At 37.3% G+C, this 24577-nt stretch overlaps 1 protein-coding gene across 1 annotated transcript in view; it reads right to left on the bottom strand.

Moving 5' to 3' along the window:
- Positions 1 to 24577, bottom strand: part of SUGCT (succinyl-CoA:glutarate-CoA transferase) — a 409784-nt gene that overhangs the window by 335896 nt on the left and 49311 nt on the right. The window contains exons 8-9 of the mRNA XM_065629417.1: positions 23051 to 23194; positions 5462 to 5557 (exon numbers count right to left, since the gene is read on the bottom strand). Coding sequence (XP_065485489.1) covers positions 5462 to 5557; positions 23051 to 23194 — 240 coding nt within the window. The remainder of the gene's footprint in view (positions 1 to 5461; positions 5558 to 23050; positions 23195 to 24577) is intronic.

The raw sequence follows: 24577 nt of genomic DNA, 5'->3' as shown, positions 1-24577 counted from the left end.
TTCGTGTCCAATGGGCAATACTTTCACAGTGATATTTCATTGCTCAGAACATCAATATAGGACAATGCTCCCCCAGGACAGTCTAGATAGTCCAGATGAGTATTCTGTAGATAAGATTCACTGAGTAAGAAGGGGCATCTTGCATTTCCTCTAAAAGAATCTGTATTGTATCTCTTTCCTGTGTATAAGTTCCACCTTCTTCTAGATTGAGCCATTACAGAGCAGGAAGATTTTCTTCTATAACAACCATTTTGGACTTATTTAAGAAGGAGAATTTCATGCACAAAACAAAACTTTGCAAACAATCCAAGTTCTATTCTTTGTTGATTTTGATTCCAAGACACATTAACTGCAGAAGTATCCCAATAAACCACATAAAGGCAGAAAGGAAAATGACTACACATCACCATTCTTGCGTGGAATAAGCTGTTTGAAATTTCTGAATGATTGGCATTATTCTGTTGCCCTCTCCACTGAAAGAAGAAAAAACAAAAATAAAAAAACAACCACACGAAAGAGAGTCACGAAAGTTCTGTGAGATTCTCCAGAGCTGAGTTAGGAAAATTGGTGTGCATTGTGCTTTCGTATGAAAAGTATCTCTGCCAGATGAATCAGGTAATTAACAACTTTCTGTAATGAGACACACATAACAGGAATGGGATTTTCTTTGTAAGACTCCTGGACAGGATGAAATTCCACGATTAAAAGTATGAGATGCAGACGTTAAAAATAATGAAGAGATATAATGACTATACTAATCTTCCTACTACCTCATACCTTTCACTTTCTTGTGAGCTTATACTTTGGTTTTCATAACACATTTCAATTGCAAGGCATTTGACACAGAGACAGTTCACAGAATCATAGAATGTCCTGAGTTGGAAGGGACCCACAAGGATTGAGTCCAACTCCTGTCCCTGCATATGACAACCCCACAGTTCACACCATGTGCCTGAGGGCCTTGTCCAGTCTCTTCTCGAACACTGTCAGGCTTGGGGCTGTGACACCTCCCTGGGGAGCCTGTTCCAGTGCTCCAGCACCCTCTGGGGGAAGAACCTTTTCCTAATGTCCAACCCAAACTTCCCCAGCACATCTTCCTGCCATTCTCTCGGGTTCTGTCATGGTCACTAAGGAGAAGAGATCAGCACCTGCCCCTCCTCCTCCCCTTGTGAGGAAACTGTAGTTCTAATTAGAGCTGTTGCTCTAATACAAGAAACAGTGATGTTGGGTCTGATGAGTTATGACAATGCACAGGTCAGTCAACAGAACAGATAACTGGTTAAAATAATACTTTCTCTCCTGCCTTGTGGTTTCAATTTCTGTGCAGAATGGCTGTCCCCTTTGCATATTCTGAAAATATATTGAAGTATCCTTGAGAAGACCCTGTGAGTCTTAGGACCAAATCTGGAACATAAATAATATCATATTCATTGCAGGGGGGAGAATACGTGTAAGAGTTTGGTTTCCCCAATTTTAAAGAGACTTCCCTCATTACAGCCCAAGAGAAAAATAGCCCTATGCCTTCTGCTGAAAGTTTGCCTCTGAAAGTGCTTGCCCTGGTGGCAGAGTGATAAGCTGCCACAGGAAACATCCTGTAAACACACAGCTTATGACAGACTTTCTCAGGAGAATGAATAACCATTCCGAATGGGCCCACGGGAAGATGAAAAAGTGAATGCCTAGATCTCATGTCGTTGCACGGGAAAGACAGCTACATTGCTGAAACCACAAGAATGAGGGAAGACCTTATCAGCCCAAATGAAAGACAGTAATACAACTTTACTTTTCAGCACAATTATGTAAACCGGATGCTTTTAAGTCCCTGATTTCCTCTGGATAATCACGGAGCAGCTGTAGCTAAACAAGGTGTCTCATTATAGAAACTTGTCTAAAAAAAATTGCAGTAATTAGATTCAAGATACAGCCCAGAACTCAATGATTCTGTTTTAACACTTGAAACCAAGCAAGTTGGGATTTGATAACATGCACTATCACAGGAGTGACCCCTTCAAACGACCTCACTCTGATTAAAAAGCAGACATGCTCGAAGTACAGAATTTCTCATGAAGTGTTCAGCACTCAAAAATCAATTTCTGATTTTGATTGATTAGAATCTAGAGTTCTTCATCTTTTTGGCACATTGCAAAGGTCACCTCCATAGAAGACCTATGGCAAACATCTACAAACAGCTTTACAGAAAGACCTGAAAGACATTGTCCACTCAAAAGAAGTTCAAACCCTTTCCTTTGGGTTGTGGTGATGAGCACACAGAGCTGAAAACTCTGACATTTCACAGGATCATGCCACAAAGTGAGCACATTTTCAACAAATGAGAAAAACCATGTATGAAAATCCTTGCACAGCAAACTTTGTATCTTTTTTATTAAAAGCTTGTTGCTCAGGCCAGAAATAGATTTTCAAAAGGTTCTACACACCCTGGTAGTTTCAGGAAAGAAAAAACTCAGTTGCCCATTAATGCTCAATTTTTATGTTTTTAAATACAAGGAAAAGCAAGAAAGCTCAATCCAGAGAATACATTCAGGGACAAATTATGCTGTTAGTTGTTCAGGCAAGAAGGGACAGGGAATTCAGTGAAATTGCAGGGACATACTCTAAGTTAAAGTTGGCCTTGTAACTAGAAAAAAGTAGAGCCATTTCCAAAGGTATTATGAACAAAATTATTCAGCTGAAGCTCAGTGAAGTAAGAGCAACAATAGCATCCATTATACACTACCGAATGTGTTACACAGAGCAGCAGAACGCTTACTCTAACAATTGCAAGCTAAAAAAAGTACTATTTATGTGCATATTTAAGAGACTTTTTTTATTAAATTTTGGTCAGTACTCTAGCATGACTGTGATCAGACTTCTGTCACACAAAAAGATGACAGAAATTATTTATATTTTGCCTTTCTAATTCTGTAAAAGGATCTCTCAAGTTTACCCAATCTTTTATGATTTATGCCAAATCTGACATGTTAGTCTGACACTTTCTAGTGGGATTGCAGGCTCTAGATCACTTCAAAGTTATAATTTACTACCTGAATGAAAACTCAAAATACACCAAATGAAAACCAAATAAAGTTGTGGACATATGGAAAACAAACAACAGTTTGCTACCACATTTGTCCTGAAATACATAGAAATTCAGTTTTCTGAGATGTGATTTTTATTATTTGAACAAATTATAGTTCATTTGAACAAATTATAGTTCACTTGCACAAAATATCCCGAAACAAAAAGAACAACATTTATTTGTAAAAATTAGCACTGTGATAGTCAAATATTAGTTTAGTAAGCAAAAGACAGTTTATTCAATAACTAGAATGAGGGATGAAAGACAGGTTTCAGAGTTCTTTTCTAAACTGTATTACAAATGAGCTATGGAGCAACTCTAAAAGCAGTACAATAGCAACGGTGAGGGTTAATTCAAGTTTCTGAAGAGCTTTGCAGTCTAAGTATAGCTTATGTTAGTAAAGCAAAAAATAAACACTAGAAAGCACAATACACTTATGGTTACAATCAGAATTATAACCATGGCTAGATGAGCCATAAACACGCATAGCTCCACCCTAATGACAAGAAAATTCACATTCAAATTGTTTATAATACTGAGGTAGTACTTCTACTATCAAGTTCAGAAACAGCATACAGAAACAGAGGAACCAGAGCTAAGACAGGATATTTTTTTTAATCGTTATTTACATATTGACTCATCTAGATTAAACCAGAAGATAGCTAAAAGAGTCTCCATGAATTTTGAATTATATCTGGAGACCTATGAAAAAAAGAAAAAGGATATTCAATGTATGCTTTTCATTTTGGCTGTGGAAATACAAAGGCAAAAGGAGATAAAAGAATGCAAGTTTCACTTATTCAGCCAAATGCAGTACTGTTAAGATAAAACATTTTGTTTAGTCAGGTTTTTGGTTTTGCTTACACAAACTTTGTACTTTCAACATACCAGAGTTCAAAAAGGGATGCACCAAAAGGTCATGTTACAGCAACACAGCAGAATGTAACTACTTGTATAGTGGATGCCTGGTTACAATGGGTCATGCGGAGCTGGTTCTAGAAAATACAGCCACACAGCTACATCATGCCAACCAGAGAGTGGCACAGCCAGAGCTGCGCTGCGCTACAGCTGAGACAAGAACACTGCACTGCAGGGCCAAATTCATCCTTGCAGAAAGAGTTACCACATCTCCCCATTGCACCGAGAACCTGCGATCTGTTCCAGCAAAACCAAAACAAGACAGCTGACTATGCAGTGGTATGCATCGAAAAAAGTCTCCTGCCTCAAGTAGATGTAGCTCTTCCAGAAACAACTGATTTTGGTTTTAGACCTGAGGAGGCCTGGCTGTGACACTAGGCAGTGTTCTGCATGAATACAAAAGATTTTTACTTAAGAGTTTGCTGGCTTTGTGGCTTCAGGCCACAAGCAGCAAATCTTTTAATGTTACGATCACCACCATCTTCACCACTGGGAAGAAGACAATATATTGAGTTTCTCTCACTTTCTCTAAAAAGAAAGGAGATGGTAAAGAAACTGAGTGGTGTTTAAATGCAGTTCTCCCAGACAAATGCCGGGAACTGTCCCTCTCAGGATTTAAAGGACTTCAGTCAGAAATTAAGAAATCCAAGCTCTGCCTAGCTAGTTGCAAGCATGACTACTTGATGAGAAGTGCCAAAAATGGATTATTTTTATTAGTTAAATATGTGCTCAAGTCTCCGTAAGTTAGCATGACCTCCATCAAGAAAACAAAATGATCAGCTAGGAAAGAACAAAATTTTCTTTGTTTACTGGAAGAGTTTCCCATACTAGCCAAAAATAAGATAAAACTTGCAGTAAATTTTTTTTCCTGTGCTTGTTTATATGATGAAGGTCATGTTATTTTAAGGAATTTCAACCCTTCATTAGATGTAGCAGATGATGAATTCCACTGGGGAGATCTGAGGTCTGGTGAATTCCTTTTGCCAACCTGTTGTCTCACTGAGCAACAGTGATTTGTAGCAAAATCAATGGAAAATGATGAATATGTAGAACTCCCAGATCTTTGTGATCATTTAGACTGTTCTTGTAGACTCACAAGATAAAATACCAGAATTTGGAGGCAAAAGATTTCTGTTTTTAACTGACCATGGAAGTCAAGTAACCTTTTGGAAAAAAAACAAAGTTTCTCTGTCAGGTAAAAACTAATCAAGTCATCATACTAGCTTTAAAGTCACCCAATTTCGGCAAACACCTTTGATCTATTTTCAGTGTTCTGTTACTAATCTACTGCTGATGAAGAAATATGCAAAATGCAGAAATGACAGCGAACAACAGAACCTTGTCCTACCTAGACACAGACACTGTACAGACTACAGCAGGTCACAGGAGAATTAAGTCAGTTCTCAGTCTCTCAATATACAAAATCATTAATTCCAAGCGCAAAAAAACCTAATGCTTTCTGCTTACCTGATATGGAACAATACTCCCATGAGCAGTGCCCCAGCGTTTTGCTTCCATTTTGCAATTAAGGTAATTAGCTGCTACATGAGTGAGACACGCAACCTGGAAATGGACAAAAAGTAAAGTATTCAGGAAAGCCAAAACTTCACTAACAAATCCGCCAAGATTTCTATATATTTATATGTGCTTCATTTACACAAGTTAAAATAGTTATGTCACAAAACTATTATTTATATATTACCTATTACATACACTTCTTTAATACAAAAAATTCAGGCTGTATCTATATTATTGAACTGTTTGTATCAGAACAACTCAAACTCAAAAACTAATACATGTCCTACAACACTAGTAATGCTAGACAATCTAGCATTAAACTACCCTAAGAGATAAGACAGAATTACCCTAAATATTTTGCAGAATGGTCAACTGCAGCGAATTAAAAATCAATGTCTTGTCCAAAGTCTGGTGGGAAGCATGATGGATTTGTGGGATAGAACTCACATTTCTCAATCTTACGGTTAAATCACAAAGGGTTTTTTCTCAGTTACAAGATTACCTTTCTGTTTTCTCCTACGCTTCTCATTTTACATGTCCAAGCAATGGAAAATACTTGCTCTGTAATATTAATTAAGTGGTAGCCCTTGATAAATCATCTGCCATTAGAAGATAAAGAGAGATTTATCAAGTTATTAGTCAGACAGACAAAACCAGAAAAAGATTAATTTTGTGAAAAATATGGCATGCTAATTTAGTAACCATAATTTGAGGGGATAAATATATACTTTGTAAGCACAAATATATCTTAGGACAAAGAAGTGAAAAATTTATGGTGCAGTAAGGCATGAAAATCAGTGGTTCTGTTATAATCAATGGCAGATTCTTCATTCTTATTTCTTTGAGAATACAGTGCATGACTAGATACCTGAAGCCAAGTAATGCAGTAAAGCATTACAGTTAGCATGTAACACTATTGCTACTGCACCAGACACAAAGTATTTGTTTCATGCTGTTAACTAGTTGAGCCAATAAGTGCAACTGCTTGCCTAAACATGCTTGCCATGTGAATATTTTTTCCAAAAATATTATTTTCTTCATATTTCTCCCCTAGATGGAAGAAATTTGCTATGATGATCCAAGTGTTTACACTACTCTCACTAATTACTTCAGAGTCCACCATTCATATACCAATATATGAGTTATATCAGAATTTCTAGAATAAGATTGTTATTTCATTTTCTTTTCCTTTTTCCATACATGCTGAAAAGGCAACATGAATGTGTCACTCTCACATTTAAAGCAAAGCAAATATTCAACCATAAATCATGGATACAATAACTTAGTCCAGCAGAAAACCTAGGAAAATATACCACAAATAAGAACTTATTGTAACTGCTGCCAAAAATATGTCTATATATACTAATTATAAACACAATGCCTTATTGCTGAATACTGTTAGAAAACACTTTGTAGTTGAATTTCAGCAGTAGCTTATTATGTTCCAGTGTCACTTCATTCAGCTAAAATGTTGAACAATGTCTAGAGTTTGTCCTTCAGTCTCTGGGAAAATCTCAGCAATTAAAGAAACAGATCTGGGAGCTATGTAGAAAGGACTTTTTCTTCTGGTTTGCAACTTTTTTTGGCAACATAGAATGAAACACACTATTATTACAGAGAGAGTTTAATGAGTCACAAAAGTATTTTACTTATTGATAGCATTTACCCCAGACCTATCATTCCTGTCATTGTTCAATTTGAGGTCACACTCCATAGTGATTTTTTTTCTACCACAGCAAATGGCTACGCAATGATGATGAAATATTAATCGTTAGATATTCTTCTGTATTGTTTGTGTGTAACAGCTGATGTATTCCATATAAGTTTCACTGACAGGTGAGATGCATCCACTACAATGGGCTTTTACATTTAAAGACACGAGGATGCCCTCTGTGATACATGCATTTAACTTTCCACAATGCTGGAAGGAAACACTATACCAAACTTAACTCTAAGAAAGACATAGCGAATTAAAACCTAGTGAAACAGAAATCCTTAAATATTAAATACAACGGAGCCAAGATTTCATTCCCTTTCTTTGTTTATACTCTGTGCTGTAGAAATAGAGAAATGAGTTTCATAAACAAAAAACCCAAGAAGTTTCACAAGAAAACTCTATCCTTAATAAAAAGATCTTTTTAACAAAGTGTTGCAAATTGGTTCCGCTTTCTTTATGAGATTCATATAATTATGTCAATGGTCAAAACCATACAAATCTAGATTTCTCCAAAGCACATGTTCACAGTACTACAGGGAAATAAAAATAAAACATAATAATTAATTGAGACTGGAATTGCACCAATAAAGCTTTTGCTAAAAGACTTGTTTCAGTAGCAATAGACACTAAACGTCAGGGAAGTCAGAAGCTTAGCAAAGACTGAGCAATTTTGGAACTAAAAGTTGCTTAGACTACATCAAGGCCTCAGTTCAACAAGATACTTAGTCTGAAGAATAATTCAATCATTCCATTTCAATGTACCAGTCACTTGCTTGAATGCATATGCCTATATATCCTGCTAATTTTAAACATATTATGAAGGAAAAGCCCTGTTGGTTCCCTTTGGCTTCCTTCTCTGAGTTTGGCATGTTGTTCATAGACAAAAACCTTGACTTCAGTAAAGCATTTGACACCATCTCCCACAGCATCCTCACGGCTAAACTGAGGAAGTGTGGACTGGACGATCGGGTAGTGAGGTGGACTGTGAACTGGCTGAAGGAAAGAAGCCAGAGAGTCGTGGTCAATGGGGCAGAGTCTAGTTGGAGGCCTGTATCTAGTGGAGTGCCTCAAGGGTCAGTTCTGGGACCAGTATTATTCAATATATTCATCAATGACTTGGATGAGGGAATTGAGTGCACTATCAGCAAGTTTGCTGATGACACCAAGCTGGTGTCATGCCAGAGGGCTGTGCTGCCATCCAGCGAGATCTGGACAGGCTGGAGAGTTGGGCAGGGAAAAATTTAATGAAATATAACAAGGGCAAGTGTAGTGTCTTACATCTGGGCAGGAACAACCCCAGGTTCCAGTATAGGTTGGGGAATGAGCTGTTGGAGAGCAGTGTAGGGGAAAGGGACCTGGGGGTCCTGGTGCACAGCAGGATGACCATGAGCCAGCACTGTGCCCTTGTGGCCAAGAAGACCAATGGCATCCTGAAGTGTATTAGAAAGGAGGTGGTTAGTAGGTCGAGAGAGGTTCTCCTTCCCCTCTACTCTGCCCTGGTGAGACCACATCTGGAATATTATGTCCAGTTCTGCGCCCCTCAGTTCAAGAAGGACAGAGAACTGCTGGAGAGAGTCCAGTGCAGGGCCACGAAGGTGATGAAGGGAGTGGAGCATCCCCCTTATGAGGAGAGGTTGAGGGAGCTGGGGCTCTTTAGTTTGGAGGAGACTGAGGGGTGACCTCATTAATGTTTATAAATATATAAACATTAATGGTGGGTGTCAGGAGGATGGAGCCAGGCTCTTCTCAGTGACAGCCAACAGTAAGACAAGGGGTAATGGGTTCAAGCTGGAACACAAGAAGTTCCACTTGAATATGAGAAGAAACTTCTTCTCAGTGAGGGTGCCAGAGCACTGGAACAGGCTGCCCAGGGAGGTTGTGGAGTCTCCTTCTCTGCAGACATTCAAAACCCGCCTGGACGCCTTCCTGTGTAACCTCATCTGGGTGTTCCTGCTTCGGCGGGGGGATTGGACTGGATGATCTTTTGGAGGTCCCTTCCAATCACTAACGTTCTGTGATTCTGTGAAATCAACCAGCCCAAAAGAATTAGTAGCAGTAGTAGTAGTATCATCATCATACAAATAAACTTATATTGACCACATCAAATTAAATATTTCAGTGCTTTGTGTTTTATGTATAAACACACTTAGCTGAGTGAACTCTGTGGCCTTTTGCCCCTTTCATAATAACTCTCTGATGAATTCAGGAGCCTTAAAACATTATTCTATTTCTACTGTCCCATGAAACTGCTACAGACAGTCCCAGGACTACCGTGCTTTTCCCTTTCCTCTCTTCCTGGCTCAGTTCATTGTCCCTGGTCTCTCCAAAGATGTACTCTCACTAAAAAAACACTATTCAAAAAAATCCTTCAGCATATATATTTTATGTCCTTAAAAAGAACACAAAGAATTTATCTACCTATACCTTTACGGTTGTTAAGCAAACTAGTTAACTATAACCATAAAAAAAGATATCCCAACTGAACATTTCTACAGACATCATATTCCCTAGAAAAAACGTTTTTAACAAAATAAGTCTATTTCTCTAAATTCCTCTGTAATTCAAGAATCAGTTAGGACCTCACTGCTAGACACACTTCTTGCATTACAAATATCTATAGTACAATCACTCACTTAAAATGAAGTTTGAGTACATCTGTATTACATATTCAGTTAAGTACTTTTAAATATATATTTAAAACTGCTTTCCAGGGGTGAGATGGGATCCACCCAAGGGTTCTGAGGGAGCTGGCAGAAGTGCTCACCAAGCCACTTTCCATCATTTGTCAGTAGTCCTGGCTAACCATGGAGGTCCCAGTTGACCGCAAGCTGTCAAATGTGATGTCCATCTACAAGAAAGGCCGGAAGAAAGATCCGTGGAATTACAGGCCTGTCAGTCTGACCTTGCCGCCAGGAAAGGTCACGGAACTGATCATACTGAGTGCCATCATGCAGCACACAGACAACAACTCAGCAATCAGGCCCAGGCAGCATGGATTTAAGAAAGACAGGTCATGTTTGACCAACCTCATTTGCTTCTATGACAAGGTAACCCGTGTAGTGGATGAGGGAAAGGCTATGGATGTTATCTACCTAGACTTGAGAAAAACCTTTGACACCGTATCCCACAGCATTCTCCTGGAGAAACTGGCAGCTCATGGCCTGGACAGGCGTACTCCTTGCTGGGTAAAGAACTGGCTGGATGGCCAGGCCCAAAGAGTTGTGGTAAACTGAGCCAAATCCAGTTGGCAGCCAGTCACAAGTGGTGTTCCCAGAGCTTAGTATTGCAGCCAGTCCTGTTTAATCTCTATCAATGATCTTGATGTGGGAATTGAGTGTACCCTCAGTAAGTTTGCAGATGACACCAAGTTGGGTGGGAGTGTTGATCTGCTTGAGGGTAGGAAGGGTCTACAGAGGGATCTGGACCAGCTGGATCAATGAGCTGAGGCCAGTTGTATGAGGTTTAACAGGGCCAAGTGCTGGGTCCTGCACTTGTGTCACAACAACTCCATGCAACAATACAGGCTCTGGGAAGAGTGACTGGAAAGCTGCCTGGCGGAAAAGGATCTGGGGATGTTGATTGACAGCCAGATGAACATGAGCCAGCAGTGTGCCCAGGTGGCCAAAAAGGCCAACAGCATCCTGGCTTGTATCAGAAATAGTGTGGCCAGCAGGACTAGAGAAATGATCATCCCCCTGTACACAATGCTGGTGAGGCCCCACCTTGAATCCTGTGTTCAGTTTCGGGCCCCTCACTACAAGACAGACATTGACGTGCTAGAGAGAGTTCAGAGAAGGGCAAAGAAGGTGGTGAGGGGTCTGGAGAACAAGACTTATGAGGAGCAGCTGAGGGAACTGGGGCTGTTTAGCCTGGAGAAAAGGAGGCTGACAAGAGATCTTATTGCTGTCTACAACTACCTGAAAGGAGGTTGTATCATGGAGGATGTTGGTCCCTTCTCCCAAGTAGCAAGTGACAGGACAAGACGAAATGGCCTCAAGTTGCGCCAAGGAAGGTTTAGGTTGGATATTAGGAAAATATTCTTCACAGAAAGGGTTTCTCAGGCATTGGAACGGGCTGCCCAGGGAAGTGGTGGAGTCACCATCCCTGAAGGTGTTTAAAAGACATATAGATGAGGTTTTTAGGGACATGGTTGAGTGCTGGAGTTAGATTATGGTGGGACTTGATGATCTTGAGGGTCTCTTCCAAGCAAAATGATTCTACAATTATATGATTCTAAACTTTGGAGACCCATTTCTGTTCTCCTTTGAGAAATAATCCTTAAAAGTAACCTTTGTACTTGCAACATTAAAGTAGGTGTAATACAATGACACAGACATCTCTCTCTTCATTTTCTTGCAGAGACAGATCTGTGCACTCTAAATATGTACTATCAAATATCTAAAGTGTTTCTTTATTTCACATACATAAAAGGAACACACACTTCAACATTGCTTTCTGATATTACTGTTTATGGCCAAATCACATATTTGCGTTACATACTTACTTATACCAGAACAAAAAGAGAGCTGCATTAAGGTCTGAAAAGTTATGCTCTGCTTATGATGGAATCAGACAGATGGGAAACAAGATATTAAAAGCCACAAGGTGAGCAGACAAAGAAATGAGACAATTCAAAAAGATTTTTTCCAAGATAGCACATCAAACATAAATTATTACAATGAGTTCACTGAGTCAATCAATCATTTACATGCAAGTTCAGCAAGTGTATACGAATTACAAAAGACAGGTAACTGGAAAGAGGAGAAAATAACATTTTAATTATATTCTTTACTTTCTTCTCCTTCCAATTTTGTGTCCGCTTTCCTGCCATGTATCTTAACAAGGCTATGGCTCTTAGCCAAGCTATTTTTTTTAGTCATTCTGTGTTTACTTTTTCTTAAAGTAGGCACGTACACTGTCTTTTAGGAACTTTGAGATGCAAGCATTTTACAGCAGCACAGATTACTGATTTTATGCTATACTACTGAACCAGTAACCCAAATACTTATTTATAACTTTGTAGGAAATGTCATCCTGGAACATTTCAGTGCAAAGGCCCATGATCTTCCACTTACACCTTTTCTGTACTTTTGGTGACATGGAAAAACAATCTTTCCATGAGAAAAATTTGAACATAAGACCACAATCCTCATTTGGTGTACACTAACAAAGCTCTCTTAAAAAAATCACTGATCCTGTGCTGGTACTTACCTACTGACCAATTTTACTGTTTTACATGTTTTCCCCTTTCCATGTTGCAATAAATAGCTTGACACTAATAAATGGATATTCGAGTTTGATTAATTTTGCTTTTGCAATTACCCCCATTGTGCTTCTCATGTGCATATTTGTATTGAAGCTGCTTCCATGGACATGTGCAGTGAGTGACCCTCAGCTCTTGCTTCTTGAGTGTTTTTTCATTAAAAAAAAAAAAAAATTCAAAACCCTCTATCTCTACAAAGAAAACCCTACTCCATTTAGAAGAAAACCCCACTCTTCTAGTTGAAGTCTAATTACATTTAGCCACAAGGCTTAATGAGAGTAGAAACAAGTTCTTAGTAGCCTGCAATCAACTCACTGATGCTATGGACAGTGGACATGTTTTATGGTACATCCTAAGCACTGGCACAGCTGGTTCAGGACAGGCCACAATGAACAGTGCCTGTTTTACCAGTTTTTAGGCAGGCATCTGTGTTTCAAATTCCTGCAAGAATGAACTGAGCAGCAGGACCCATGGCCTCGCACAGGGCAAGAAAGCTCCCTCAGTTCAAGGCAGCCCATTCCACAGGTGCACAGCAGAAGGCACAGCCTTCCCAGGAGCCATCAACAAACATCATCTTATGTCTGGGCACATAAGGGCCTCCCATCTAGCCTGGAGTAGATAATTCTGCAGGAGCTAAAAATCAGCTCGAGTGCCAAACACCCGTGGGCCAGGTAGACATCCCCACCCACAAGTACACAGCAAAGCTGCTGCCCACAAATGAGCAAGATTTTACAAATTCATCAGTGGTGTCCCTACAACTATGCAAGGCAGCAGGTCTGACCTTCTCCTGATTTCATAACTGTTGTCCCATAACCCCTCCTTCACATCAGTTTTTCCCTCCCCTTCAAGAGCCAGCAGGACTGTAGCTGCTTTCAAACAGTGCTTTTCAGACCAGCAAATTCCATCGAAGTCTTTGAAGAGGTCTGCAAAAGCTAACTAAAAAAGTAAGACTACTATCACGTAGGCCAAGGCTTACTATTAAAGTGTCTACACCCCCTTTAGAAAATGTCTGTGGTCACAATATGAACACTGTGCTCTGGGTAAAAAGTGTTTTCTTCCCAGTGACACTGATTTCTTTTAATGTGAACCTCCAGGAAGTGCTCATGAATTCACCCTTCACAAAAGAAAACTCCTGGCATCTGAAGCATCAGCAAATGGTATAATCCCAGCCACAAACACAATCCTGTAAAGATAAAATCAAATCCTTCATGACAAATAACTACGATTTTAGAACAGGTCTCATATTAGGTACTGTTTTAGGGCCTTGCAACCAGACACTTAAGCTGGTATCCAACTTGGTGCCAGTAACCACATGCAGCTTGTGAGACTTGCTGATCGAAGTCAGCCACTTGATCAAATATCACAGGACAAATCACAGTCACAGAATTGTGTGCAACAAGCTAGAAACAATTAAAAAATACAGGCAATGAGAGAAACAAAAGTAACATATTTGAAGATGCTCTTCTGGACATGGATTCCCAGAGGGGAAGAAAGCTAAAGAGAACAAAATAGACTTTAAAGTGCACAATTGTGTAAATACTTTTGTGTGAAAATGATGGCTGAGAACAACTTTTGCTGTATTAAAAAAAAGTTTAGACTACATAGAGAAACTGGTGTATCTTTAAAAACACAAGGCATTTGTGTAGCAGAGAACTGCTGAGTTCAGTGAAATTAACAGCAACAAAAAAGAACTGATGTACAAATGAATTTTTTAATGAGCTATTTCGAGCTTACAGTAGACCAGAATGAATGCTTCTGTGCTTGCCACAACATGCAGATCATCTCCTGATTAAGATTCAGTTAGTATTAACAACAGCAAAGATCGATGCAACTAACAGATGCAGGACCTGAAATTTCGAAAACATTTATTATTCTGCACAGAGTTTCAAGATAAAGTAATGTTAAATGGACTCCTGTATCTATTTAGTGTCCACTTAAAAAACAAACAAACAACAAAAAACCCCACAAAACACCACCACCACCACCAGTACAGACATTCAGATGAATTTTAGGTGAAGGATCAGAAATAAAAATCCTGACCATAGAATCCTTTAGACAGCACTGGTATGAAAGAGAAAAAAAAAAAATCTTTTAAGCGAGCTCTGGTCGAAGAAAGCAAGATTTTAAAATGAAGAATAAATTGCATTTTCTTGATGAAAATAATATACTAATAAAGTTTTTCTGAAAGTGTAAAAAAATACTACTATAATACAACCACTGGAAAATTTCCTGTTTCAGCTTCATAATAGCACAGGAACAGCTCTAAGGAATCTATCACTTCAAAAAAATTAAAAACAACCTATTAAAGAGAAGAAAGAAATCAAAAGGAACTCCAAAGTTAGTCTATGTAAGATCTTGGTGCACTTACATACAAAACTTACTCATATGATCCTATACTATTTTTCTATTGAACTTCTGACTCATTTAATTAGTAAGTACTTACTGAATATTTGCTTTTAACCTATTTCAGAATACACAGGCCAAACACTCCACTGAATCTCTTAGAGAGCCCTACCAGGTTTCATGCACATCAGATGTCATACACATTACACCTTTTGCCACCCTGAGTTCCTTTCAAAAGACACTTCCCTGAAACAAGGGTAATTCATCTGCCAGATTTCAAGTTTCCACTCCCAAGAATGAAGGCACTGAGTTTCTCAAGGGGGGGAAAAAAAAAAAAGCCCATCAACGTATTTTCCCATAACTTGTTCCTGGAAACAGATGAATCATTTTAATAGTAGCTTTGAAAACAAATCTCTTTTTGGCAATTCCATGACATGGAAAATTCAGCCAAAACAGTTAAAACTTTGGCAAAGTTGTAAAAACTAAAATCAGACTCTGATAACAGACACATCAGACAACCTTAACTATAAATGACACTTCTACAATCATTTACTCAAATCTCCACCTTCTCTGAAGAATATTTATCCACTGAAATATTAAATGCGTTACACTCTGTATTTTCACAGAGTTTTGCTATGTCCAGGCAAAATTCAACTTACAAAAAGTTTCTTCTGCTACATTCCACAGGGGTTTTTTAATACTATAACATGTTTTCTTATATTATTCCATAATTACAGCCTTTCCCACCAAGAACCTACGCATTTAATATTAATTACAACTTATCTGGTTTTCAACAACACGTATTGATGCCTGGTTGTATTTCACTGACTGTTTGGAAAATAACACAAATCAAGTTCTCAGAGTGGCTTCTATTCATAAGAAGAACTGCAAGCATACTTCCAAAACACAGAACAATTTGAGTTTAAAAACAGTAGCTATATTTGACAGCTGAGGATGAAAAGAGCAAAACATACAAATAAAATCCAGACAAACAGATTTTGCTCAAATGAAAATTAGTTACCTGTGGCAAGAGGCATCGGAATTAACTCTTGCGATTTTTTCTTATTATTTGTAATAGTGTAGGATCCAGAGGCTCCAATTTAGCTGCTACATACATTTAACGAAGGATTTTACTGTTTTACTTAATCAGTAATAAGGATAGTTTTGCATGGAAAAGAAGTTGTATTAAGGCACTTTTCACTTTTTATTTTACTATTAGAAACAGTGCCATTTACAATGAAAATATATACATACACCTAACCATTTACAGCACTCATCTTTTTGTCTCCACATTTACCAGCATTAATACTTGCAAAAAAAAAAAAAAGTGTGTTTGTCTGCTCCTGACAATATGTTTTTCATCTTACCTGTGGAGAATTGTCCCTCCACAAAAATAATAGTATTTCATCAGCTTGTGCTGCAGCAGTGCAAGCAGGTGGATTTTTAGACTTTTTGTTTGATACACAGGAAGGCACATCCAGAAATGAGCTGTGTCTGCTTGGTTGGATGAGAAAGACGCAAATATTCCACCCTTACTATCTCAGCCAAATCTCCTCTGGCCGTAACAGGATTATCTCGACAGAACAACACTGGCATTAGCTGTAACACTGAAAGATCTCTGGATGCTGCCCGTTAAGTACTCATGTACTAATGACACAAGAAACAAGCCCATGCAACTGAACAAAATATTTGAAATAGGATGTTTTACAATGCACAAGATTCTGTGCCTCTGCAGCATTACTGAACACCCATCATTCGGTCATCCCCAGCACCTTTTTGAGCACTTTAATGCTGTCCGCAATGCAGATGCGGTTCATTACTGAGCTGTTAAAGAGCATACAAGTCAGAGAAACATGGTCCAAAGTTCTATTTGATTTGAGAAATAAATGGGTTAGTATTGCCAATAAGTCTGGAGTCAAACTATGGTGCTTCTGCCTGATAATGCATTTTGAATAGTGACGACAAATTTCCAAATGATTCTCTGAAGAAGGAAGTGTTTCCTTAATCAATCTACAAAAAATATTCAAATAATGCCACCAAAAAAAATTAATAAAGCTTGAATGAAAATAACATCACATAATTGTATATCAGAGAAATCTAGTACTGCAAATATTCATTCCAAAGAAGGCAAAGCATTTTTACAAATAACTGAACTCTGACTTTTAGATAGAGTATAATGAATATCTGTTTTTGAAGTCCTAAACCAGAGTCTGAACACTTTTTTTTTTTTATAGTTTTCACTATAGTATCATACATAACTAATGAATTTTGACTTCTGGTCTAATCACAAGTCACTACCTGTTAGAGTCTGCAATTTAATTGATGAGCCAGAAGCAATACAGTGCTGAATAATACAGAGAAACACAGTCATGGCAACAGAACTTCATCAGAACAAAAATAAGTCATTAGCCCAAATTCGTTTCAGCATCATTCTTTACATCACCTGTTCCATAAATGATAATCTACAGAGAAACTTCAGTCAGAGCTATCTGAGGCAATCAAACCCAGCAGCACTATATCTGTAGCTAGCATTCCATCAGCATCCCCAAAAATTACATACTTGTAAAGGTTTATTAGATTTTCAGAGGTTCAACAGCACATAGAAAACAGTTGGTTTGCCAACTTAAAATTTTCCGTGACATAAAATTGAAACCTCTTCCATAAAGTTACAGCCCTTCTCCCTGCCTTTTACATAAATAAACAGTGCATAAGGTGCTGAAAGGACCTATCCAAATTTAACCAATTTACAGAACAACTTCTGAACTCTTACATGAGATTAGATGGAGAAGTGAGCATTTGGGATACACTAAAAGTGCGTATTCTGCTACCGACTGCTTAAAAAAAATCCCCGTTATTTTGAACTACCCGGGTTATTACACTTAGTATGATCCTGAAATACAAGCTGTGGTTAATAAATTACAACAAACATCTCAATTCCATTTCCAGAATCACACCCTTATTCTAAGGTCGTCTGAATAATAAACTCATTAAAAGAAATGTCTTCCTTTGCCTTCAAACTCTCTTCCATATCCACTCCAGATAGCCTTTTTTTTTTTTTCTATGTATTAGAGGGACATATTTTTCCTATCTCCTTCCTAGTCTTTCTCTAATTGATGACAGAGGTAGCTCAACACAGAAAACTGGAGCTGGAACACATTCAGGCTTAGTTTCATTAGCACAAGAACAATAGTAGCAAAGACAAAAAGGCACAGAATGTACTGTCAGATAGCAGCTAAAGAAAAAATTCCCTTGCAGTCTGGGTATGTACTCTGTTTACAGAGTAAAGAAAGCCACTAAATAAATCCAAGATTCATTTGGCATATGATCTACCATTGACTTTTTTGCATAACTAATCATTAGAAATCACAACACACATTCCACAGAGTCCAATATTAAATTGAGTTACTGTCATGTTAGTATGGTGTTCTGGTCTATTCAATAAAATTCTGGCTATTTAAAACCCCAAGGGATAAGTTCTGTTCCTAGTTATACTGATGTCCTCAATGGAAATTATCAGGAATAGTAGCCAAGAAAAGTGTTTAATGCACAGTATACATTTAAAGAAAGGTTCACATTAATTCAGATTTTATTATCTTTCCATATGAGAGCTATGCAGTGAAAAAGACAATGTCTCCATATAGTACATACACAATTTTTCATCATGACAGAGATTAAGAATACAACATTTTGCAAAGATGATGCTTATGAAAAAGAACTCCTTATTCAAACCATACCCAAAACAAGACAACTGCGTAACAGTCCTCCCAGCTGGCCTCCAAAATCACCAGCAGCGATGACCTCTAAAGTAGCAGATTTTCTTTCTGTATTCAGTCAACTCACAACTCTCAGTTAGCAAGCAGAGAAGCAACAAGATACAGTCAAAACACCTGAACAGTATTCGAGTTCCAAGACTGACATTTCTCACTAAACTTACTGCTCAAGGATCCTGTGATGCCATATTTATCCTACAGGCAGTATGTAATTGTTACCAGTTTCAGCCATACTCAATAATTTGTAAAAGACATGTCATGAAAGTCCTAATAGAGAGCACTAAAAGTACTTAAAATAGATAAGCCTTAAAAACAATCATCTTGGGAAAAAGCGATGCAGAAACAAAAACTAATAGTTTCTAAACCCCATCATCATCTCAGTAAACTAAGTGCCAGACTGAAGCACATAGATGGAATACAGAAAATAATTTATATCTATTTGCTAGGTTTTTCTAGGGTCACTTCAAAATGTTGAGAAGATTTAGAGTTTGCTATGGCAAATACAAACTAAAACATAGTAATCAGAAGCAGAAAAGTGTCTGATGAACAATCATATAATACAAACAATATTAACCACATTATTCTGTCTGTGGAATTTGGGAAAAAAATACACTCCAAAATTGCAGAAATGTTAAATGTAAAATATTTCTTGCAGATTTTCAATCCAAGAGAAACCAAATTATTACACTATTTGTTGGAGCCTGGTAGTAATTAAATACAGGAAGGATATTAAAACTTCCAAGAGATTTTTTTTTTTAAACCACAACAGAAGAAAAGGCACAATTGCATAATTGGAACCAAATCCAAAGACCACTTCCTTCTTATTTACTAGCATCATTTAAAGGACACTATTTAGATGCTGACGCTGAAAGTCCTGGAGCTGGCAACTGTAAATCATCTTAAAGTCAAAAGTTTCAAAGGAATTGTCTGACACAAGTTAAAAGTTTGTAGATGAGAGATATAGAAAGTTAGTGCTCACTGCAAAACCACATCCTAGCAGTCACCGTATCTCTCAATAAAAACCTAAAATTCTGTTATGTTGTGGGGCAAGAAATTATCTTTGGTAGTAATAAGCCACTTTAAAGCTATAGGACAAAACCATCTGATATACAGAATTTGAAAGAAATATATCTTTTTAAGATATTCTAAAAATAACATATCTTTAGAGAACAGGATTTCACTTATTGTTTGGCTCTACGTGGACAAGTTAAATACTAAACAAACTTGCCAGTTAGTGGGATATTTCTTTAACAAGCTTCAGATCATTTTCATTGGCAGTTGAATTCAGTTCAATGCTCTTTGTCATTGGCATATCTGTGCAGGAAATTAATATCAAAAGAAATGTCCATGCCCTCCTCCCAACCCAAAAAATATTTTAACATCCTCTTACATTTCTATAAGGCATGCAGAAAAGTGACTGCACAGACACAGATGGACATATGCATGCTAGAGTTTTTGCTACAAAATAAACCAAGCGGTTTGCAGAGATTTCTAATTATTTAACTGTTTTCACCTGTTGTTGCTGTGTGGTTTTGTTTTGTTTTTTTACCTTTCTGACATGGTCAAAGCCCAATGAAGACATATGTATAGGCCAGCTTCACAATTCATAGTTCAGATTAAGAGATGGACAGAAGGCGCAAGCATGCTCCTGTATTAGATCAGTGCATGAAATACTGACAAAACCCAAAAGTTTCATACAGGTCCCAGCTATCTTAACACTATTAAAAGTCAATGTTGTCCTCCTGTTTTTTTTTTCTTTCCCTCTCAGAGAAAACAAGATTCCTTTTTTCCTCATTAAAAATTACTGCACTCCAGTGAAACTCACACTGAAGGAAAAGTTATCACAATGCATCTGTTTGACCTCTAGATCCCACCATTAATCAACTGCAACAAGAACCTAACAAACTAAGAGTCTAGAACTTTAGATTCCGTATTGTTTTGGCAGCATCTGTGACAGACTTGGAAAGGCTATTCTTTTCAAACATTCATCACACAAGGAAGAACTAGCTTTAGATATCTCAGCTTGGTATGTAAAGCCATAATCCCTTTGAAAGCATGGATCTTTCAAGAACCTGATTGTATCACAGTAAATGATCTAACTTCCTTTAAAAAGAAAACATTACCTCCAGAAGCACTGCAAGAGAAATTACGTTTTTTACATTGATTTTTAGATCTGTGCTGCCCTTTCTTAGTACACTCACCCTTAAAGTAACCGTCAGTTTTGCAAAAAGAAAGAAGATGAACCAGGAAAACTGTATGTTCTCAGAGAGACTCAGCTGTTAGTTACCTTATTTTTTCTGCCTTCATTTTAACATGTTGTTAAATGGGATTGATCACATGAGTTTATTTTTGGTACACCAGCACCTCATCCATGAATGTTTTTTCCAATTTAATAAAAATTCTCATTACAGTCTTGGGCCAACACTCTAATTCAGAGTGAAGTGATAGGGTTATCTAAAACAAAGAAGCTGTTTTCTGAATAATAGCTTATACTCTGTTCCAAAATACAACTTCAGTTTAATTTACCCAACACTGAAGTAAATAAAACCATTTATTTTCAAATAAGAGCATGCATGTAAGGAGTTACTTCTTTGCAACTTTCAGGTAACTATAATTTGATAACAAAGACGGAATGAGTTAATGTTTTAAAAAAATAAGTCACTAAACTGTCGCTTCACCATTTAGTACTTCTTCAGCTAAGCACACACAAGTCAAACGCCACATACCATGCTTTGTTCACTAACATCTATCTGAGTCTTCATTCCCTTTCCCGTATATGCCAGTGAGTGGCCTAAAGGATGATGACGTGGAACTTCAGATGGAAATTTTGCAATATGAGAATACTTTTATGCAAAGTCAATGCTATCCTAACCAAGGAAAAGGATTCTGAAGACAAATGAGATGACAGAGTAAGGTGAAATAAGAGAAGAGAGTTATAGCAACATTTAATTTTAACTCTTCTTACTTACAGCATTTGATAAAATATCAAATAATCATCCAGAAAGCTCCATTAAGAAAAGCCAAAAGCAGTGGAACAAGGAATCAAAAAATAACAAAATTACTCTGGAAATTAATATAAATTACAGGAAATCCTTTTAATAAAATTAGAAACGAATAACATCAAGATGCAGCTGCCATAATATAAAACACTATGATACCTTAAACAAAAAAAATTTCTATATATACACAAAATATTTAACAAGAGCTCAACATACATTTAAAATATTTTTCTAAACAGCTTATTACATATTTCAAATACAGACACAACATTCACAAATGTGATGAAGACTTCAGTCCTTACAAACACTTCTGAAACAAATGAAAAATCCTTTGTTGATTTAAGCAAGGGCTTTCCCTCGTTTCCAGATCTGATTTCAGTAGGTATTTAAACAAGCGCAGTAGGTATTAAAACAAGAGCATCTTCAATTGTTAGTCTCAATAATTATTATCATACGTATATATCATACATATATGTGGGAAGGAACCTTCGGAGGTCATCTGGTCCAACCTCCTGTTCACACCAGGGCCAACTTTTTGCACACTGGGCACTCTCTAATCTCTTAAATGTACTGACAAGTATAATGTGAAGAATAATACAATTTAATAAAGACAAAAATAATAAAGTATTGTAGTAGGTTTGATTAGTAAGTTTTTATGTACGTTCTAAAACATACACGAAAATTCCTATGCACCACATACCCAGTTGCTACCAGCAGATCTCAACATCAGCAAGACAATATATCACCCCATCACACGCAGCTCATACCAACATCACTTTCTTTCTGTGAATCATCGCACCAATGGTGCTTAAATGTTCAAAGACAATTTAAAGTTCTCGTTGTTCGTGGTATATGGTACACCTTTCACGATCAAAACATCTTTGTGTTCACAATTTTGATGACATTTATCTTTCATGTACCTCGAAAAAATGCTGTATCTTCAAGCTTACACTATTCTTTAATTCCCAGAGGCAAAAGGCCTCTCTTGGATTTCATTACTTTGACACTTAAGTGACATTTAAGTGATACTTCATTACTCTGAGTGATTTTTCATAAGTCATTCAGTCACTCTGGTAGTTATATCACCCAGTGCGAAGGCCTCCCTTCCAACAGTGGTGTCATCATTTACGCATGTCTATCTCAAATTACCTACTACAACCGTTACTTACAATCTCAAGGATATTATAAACTTTAATTAACCCATGTTTTCAAATAACATGGAGATCCTTTGTAGAAAGTGAAAAACAAATGTAATGCAGTCGTAACTAGAACCACATCACATAAAGTGGTCACTACCAGAGTGGTAGAATAAGGAAACTGCCATTAATATCATTATTGTCATTATTGTTGTCATTAGTTGTACTAATTTGCATTAATTTACGTCAAAATGGTATTCTCAGGTTCAAACATCTACACAACTAAAAGCAATTCTTTTAAAACTCCTACCTGAGATGACAAGAGATTGCAGTCAATGTGCAGTCCTTTCCCCGTCTTGTATCTCTGAAGTAAACCAGCCATAATTGCTCCGTATGCATACAACCCAGTAGCAAGGTCTGTCATGGCTACTCCTGGTCTAACTGGCTCACCATCCTAAAGAAAACAGCCCAAAACAAGACATAGGACCACAAAAATGACAACAAAAAACAGGTAAAACATTACTTTGTATTACTTTTTGTTACAGTACAATCTACACAAGACTCATACAAATAAGTTTTTACATGCCTCTTCATCGCAAACTGCAAAAAATAAGAGTATCTCTGAGTGAGCTGAAGTATGAAAACTACCACTGAAAACCAGATATTTTTACAGTATCTACACAATACTGTATTTCGCAATGCTGCAGACTGCAAATTGTGAATGATTTATTATGCTACCTTTCCCCTAATAACATAATGCTTCAACTCACCAATGCAAAAAAGAAAAAAAGATACTGTTAGAGACAAGAGAGTCCAGTGAAAACTCAATTTTATTAAGACTAGAAGCCAAAGGTCTAAAGGATTTCCACAGTATGCTGACTCAGGTGCATGTCTGAAAGGCAGAACCATATCGCTTTGCTCTTCTCACTCTCTTCTTCCTCCTCTTCTGGCCCTCCCTTAGCCCAATATCAGTTTTGCATTTCCCAGCATACACACGCCAGGTTTCTAGTGGCAAAAGAAAAACAACTTTGCTTTGTTTACACATGTACACATTACACATGTAAATACACGCCAAGTCTTGACTTTGACCAATAATCACTGGAAAGTTGGTGATTCAAATATCCTTTTTCAGTGTCATCCCTTTTTCTGGCATTACGGGAAGAACCTTCATTTTACATCATGTGTTTCAGAACTTCCCTAATCGTTGGCATAAAAATACGGCCCCTCTGCATCAATGGCAAAATAAACTGATTTCAGTCAAGGTAGGTTTTTACCATAGAAGCTTAAAAGTACTTCTTCTGAGACATTCTCCCATCCCCTACTCTGAGAAGTTTGAGGTTGGATGCTGAGATTCTGACAGCAATTGCTTGCCCTGAAGTACGGTCCACAAATAGCAGTACAAAGCTAATGGGACTGTTTCAGAGCTTCTGCACCTAAGTCTATCATAAGTCAACTTAAAATCAATAAAGTCAATAAATAATAACTGCTTGTCAAAGTTCCCATAAACTATGCCTTTAAACTAATCTAGCATAAATTCAATAAAATTGAATTTACAGAATTACTTTAATTAGTCATGTCAAAACTGCTAAGCGTAATCATATATTAAGATTGCAAGAGAGTTATCTTTACTGATAATTATTTTCTAAAAAGTGCCCTGGCTTCACATAAAAAATTTCAAACTTTTTTCACCTTTTTTTTTTTCTTTTGCACTCCAACAGGTTTTAGATTAATTCTGATATCAAGTCATATACAAGTTAAAAATTATTTTAAGGAAAATAATATCATATTGCATTATCTGTTGCATTAATAGGTCAGCTCTGGGATAAAAGACTGTAGT

Source organism: Caloenas nicobarica, chromosome 2, assembly GCF_036013445.1.
Source record: "Caloenas nicobarica isolate bCalNic1 chromosome 2, bCalNic1.hap1, whole genome shotgun sequence".
Lineage (NCBI taxonomy): Eukaryota > Metazoa > Chordata > Aves > Columbiformes > Columbidae > Caloenas > Caloenas nicobarica.
The sequence above is the reverse complement of the archived record's forward strand: the minus strand, read 5'-3'. Positions and strand labels throughout refer to the sequence as shown.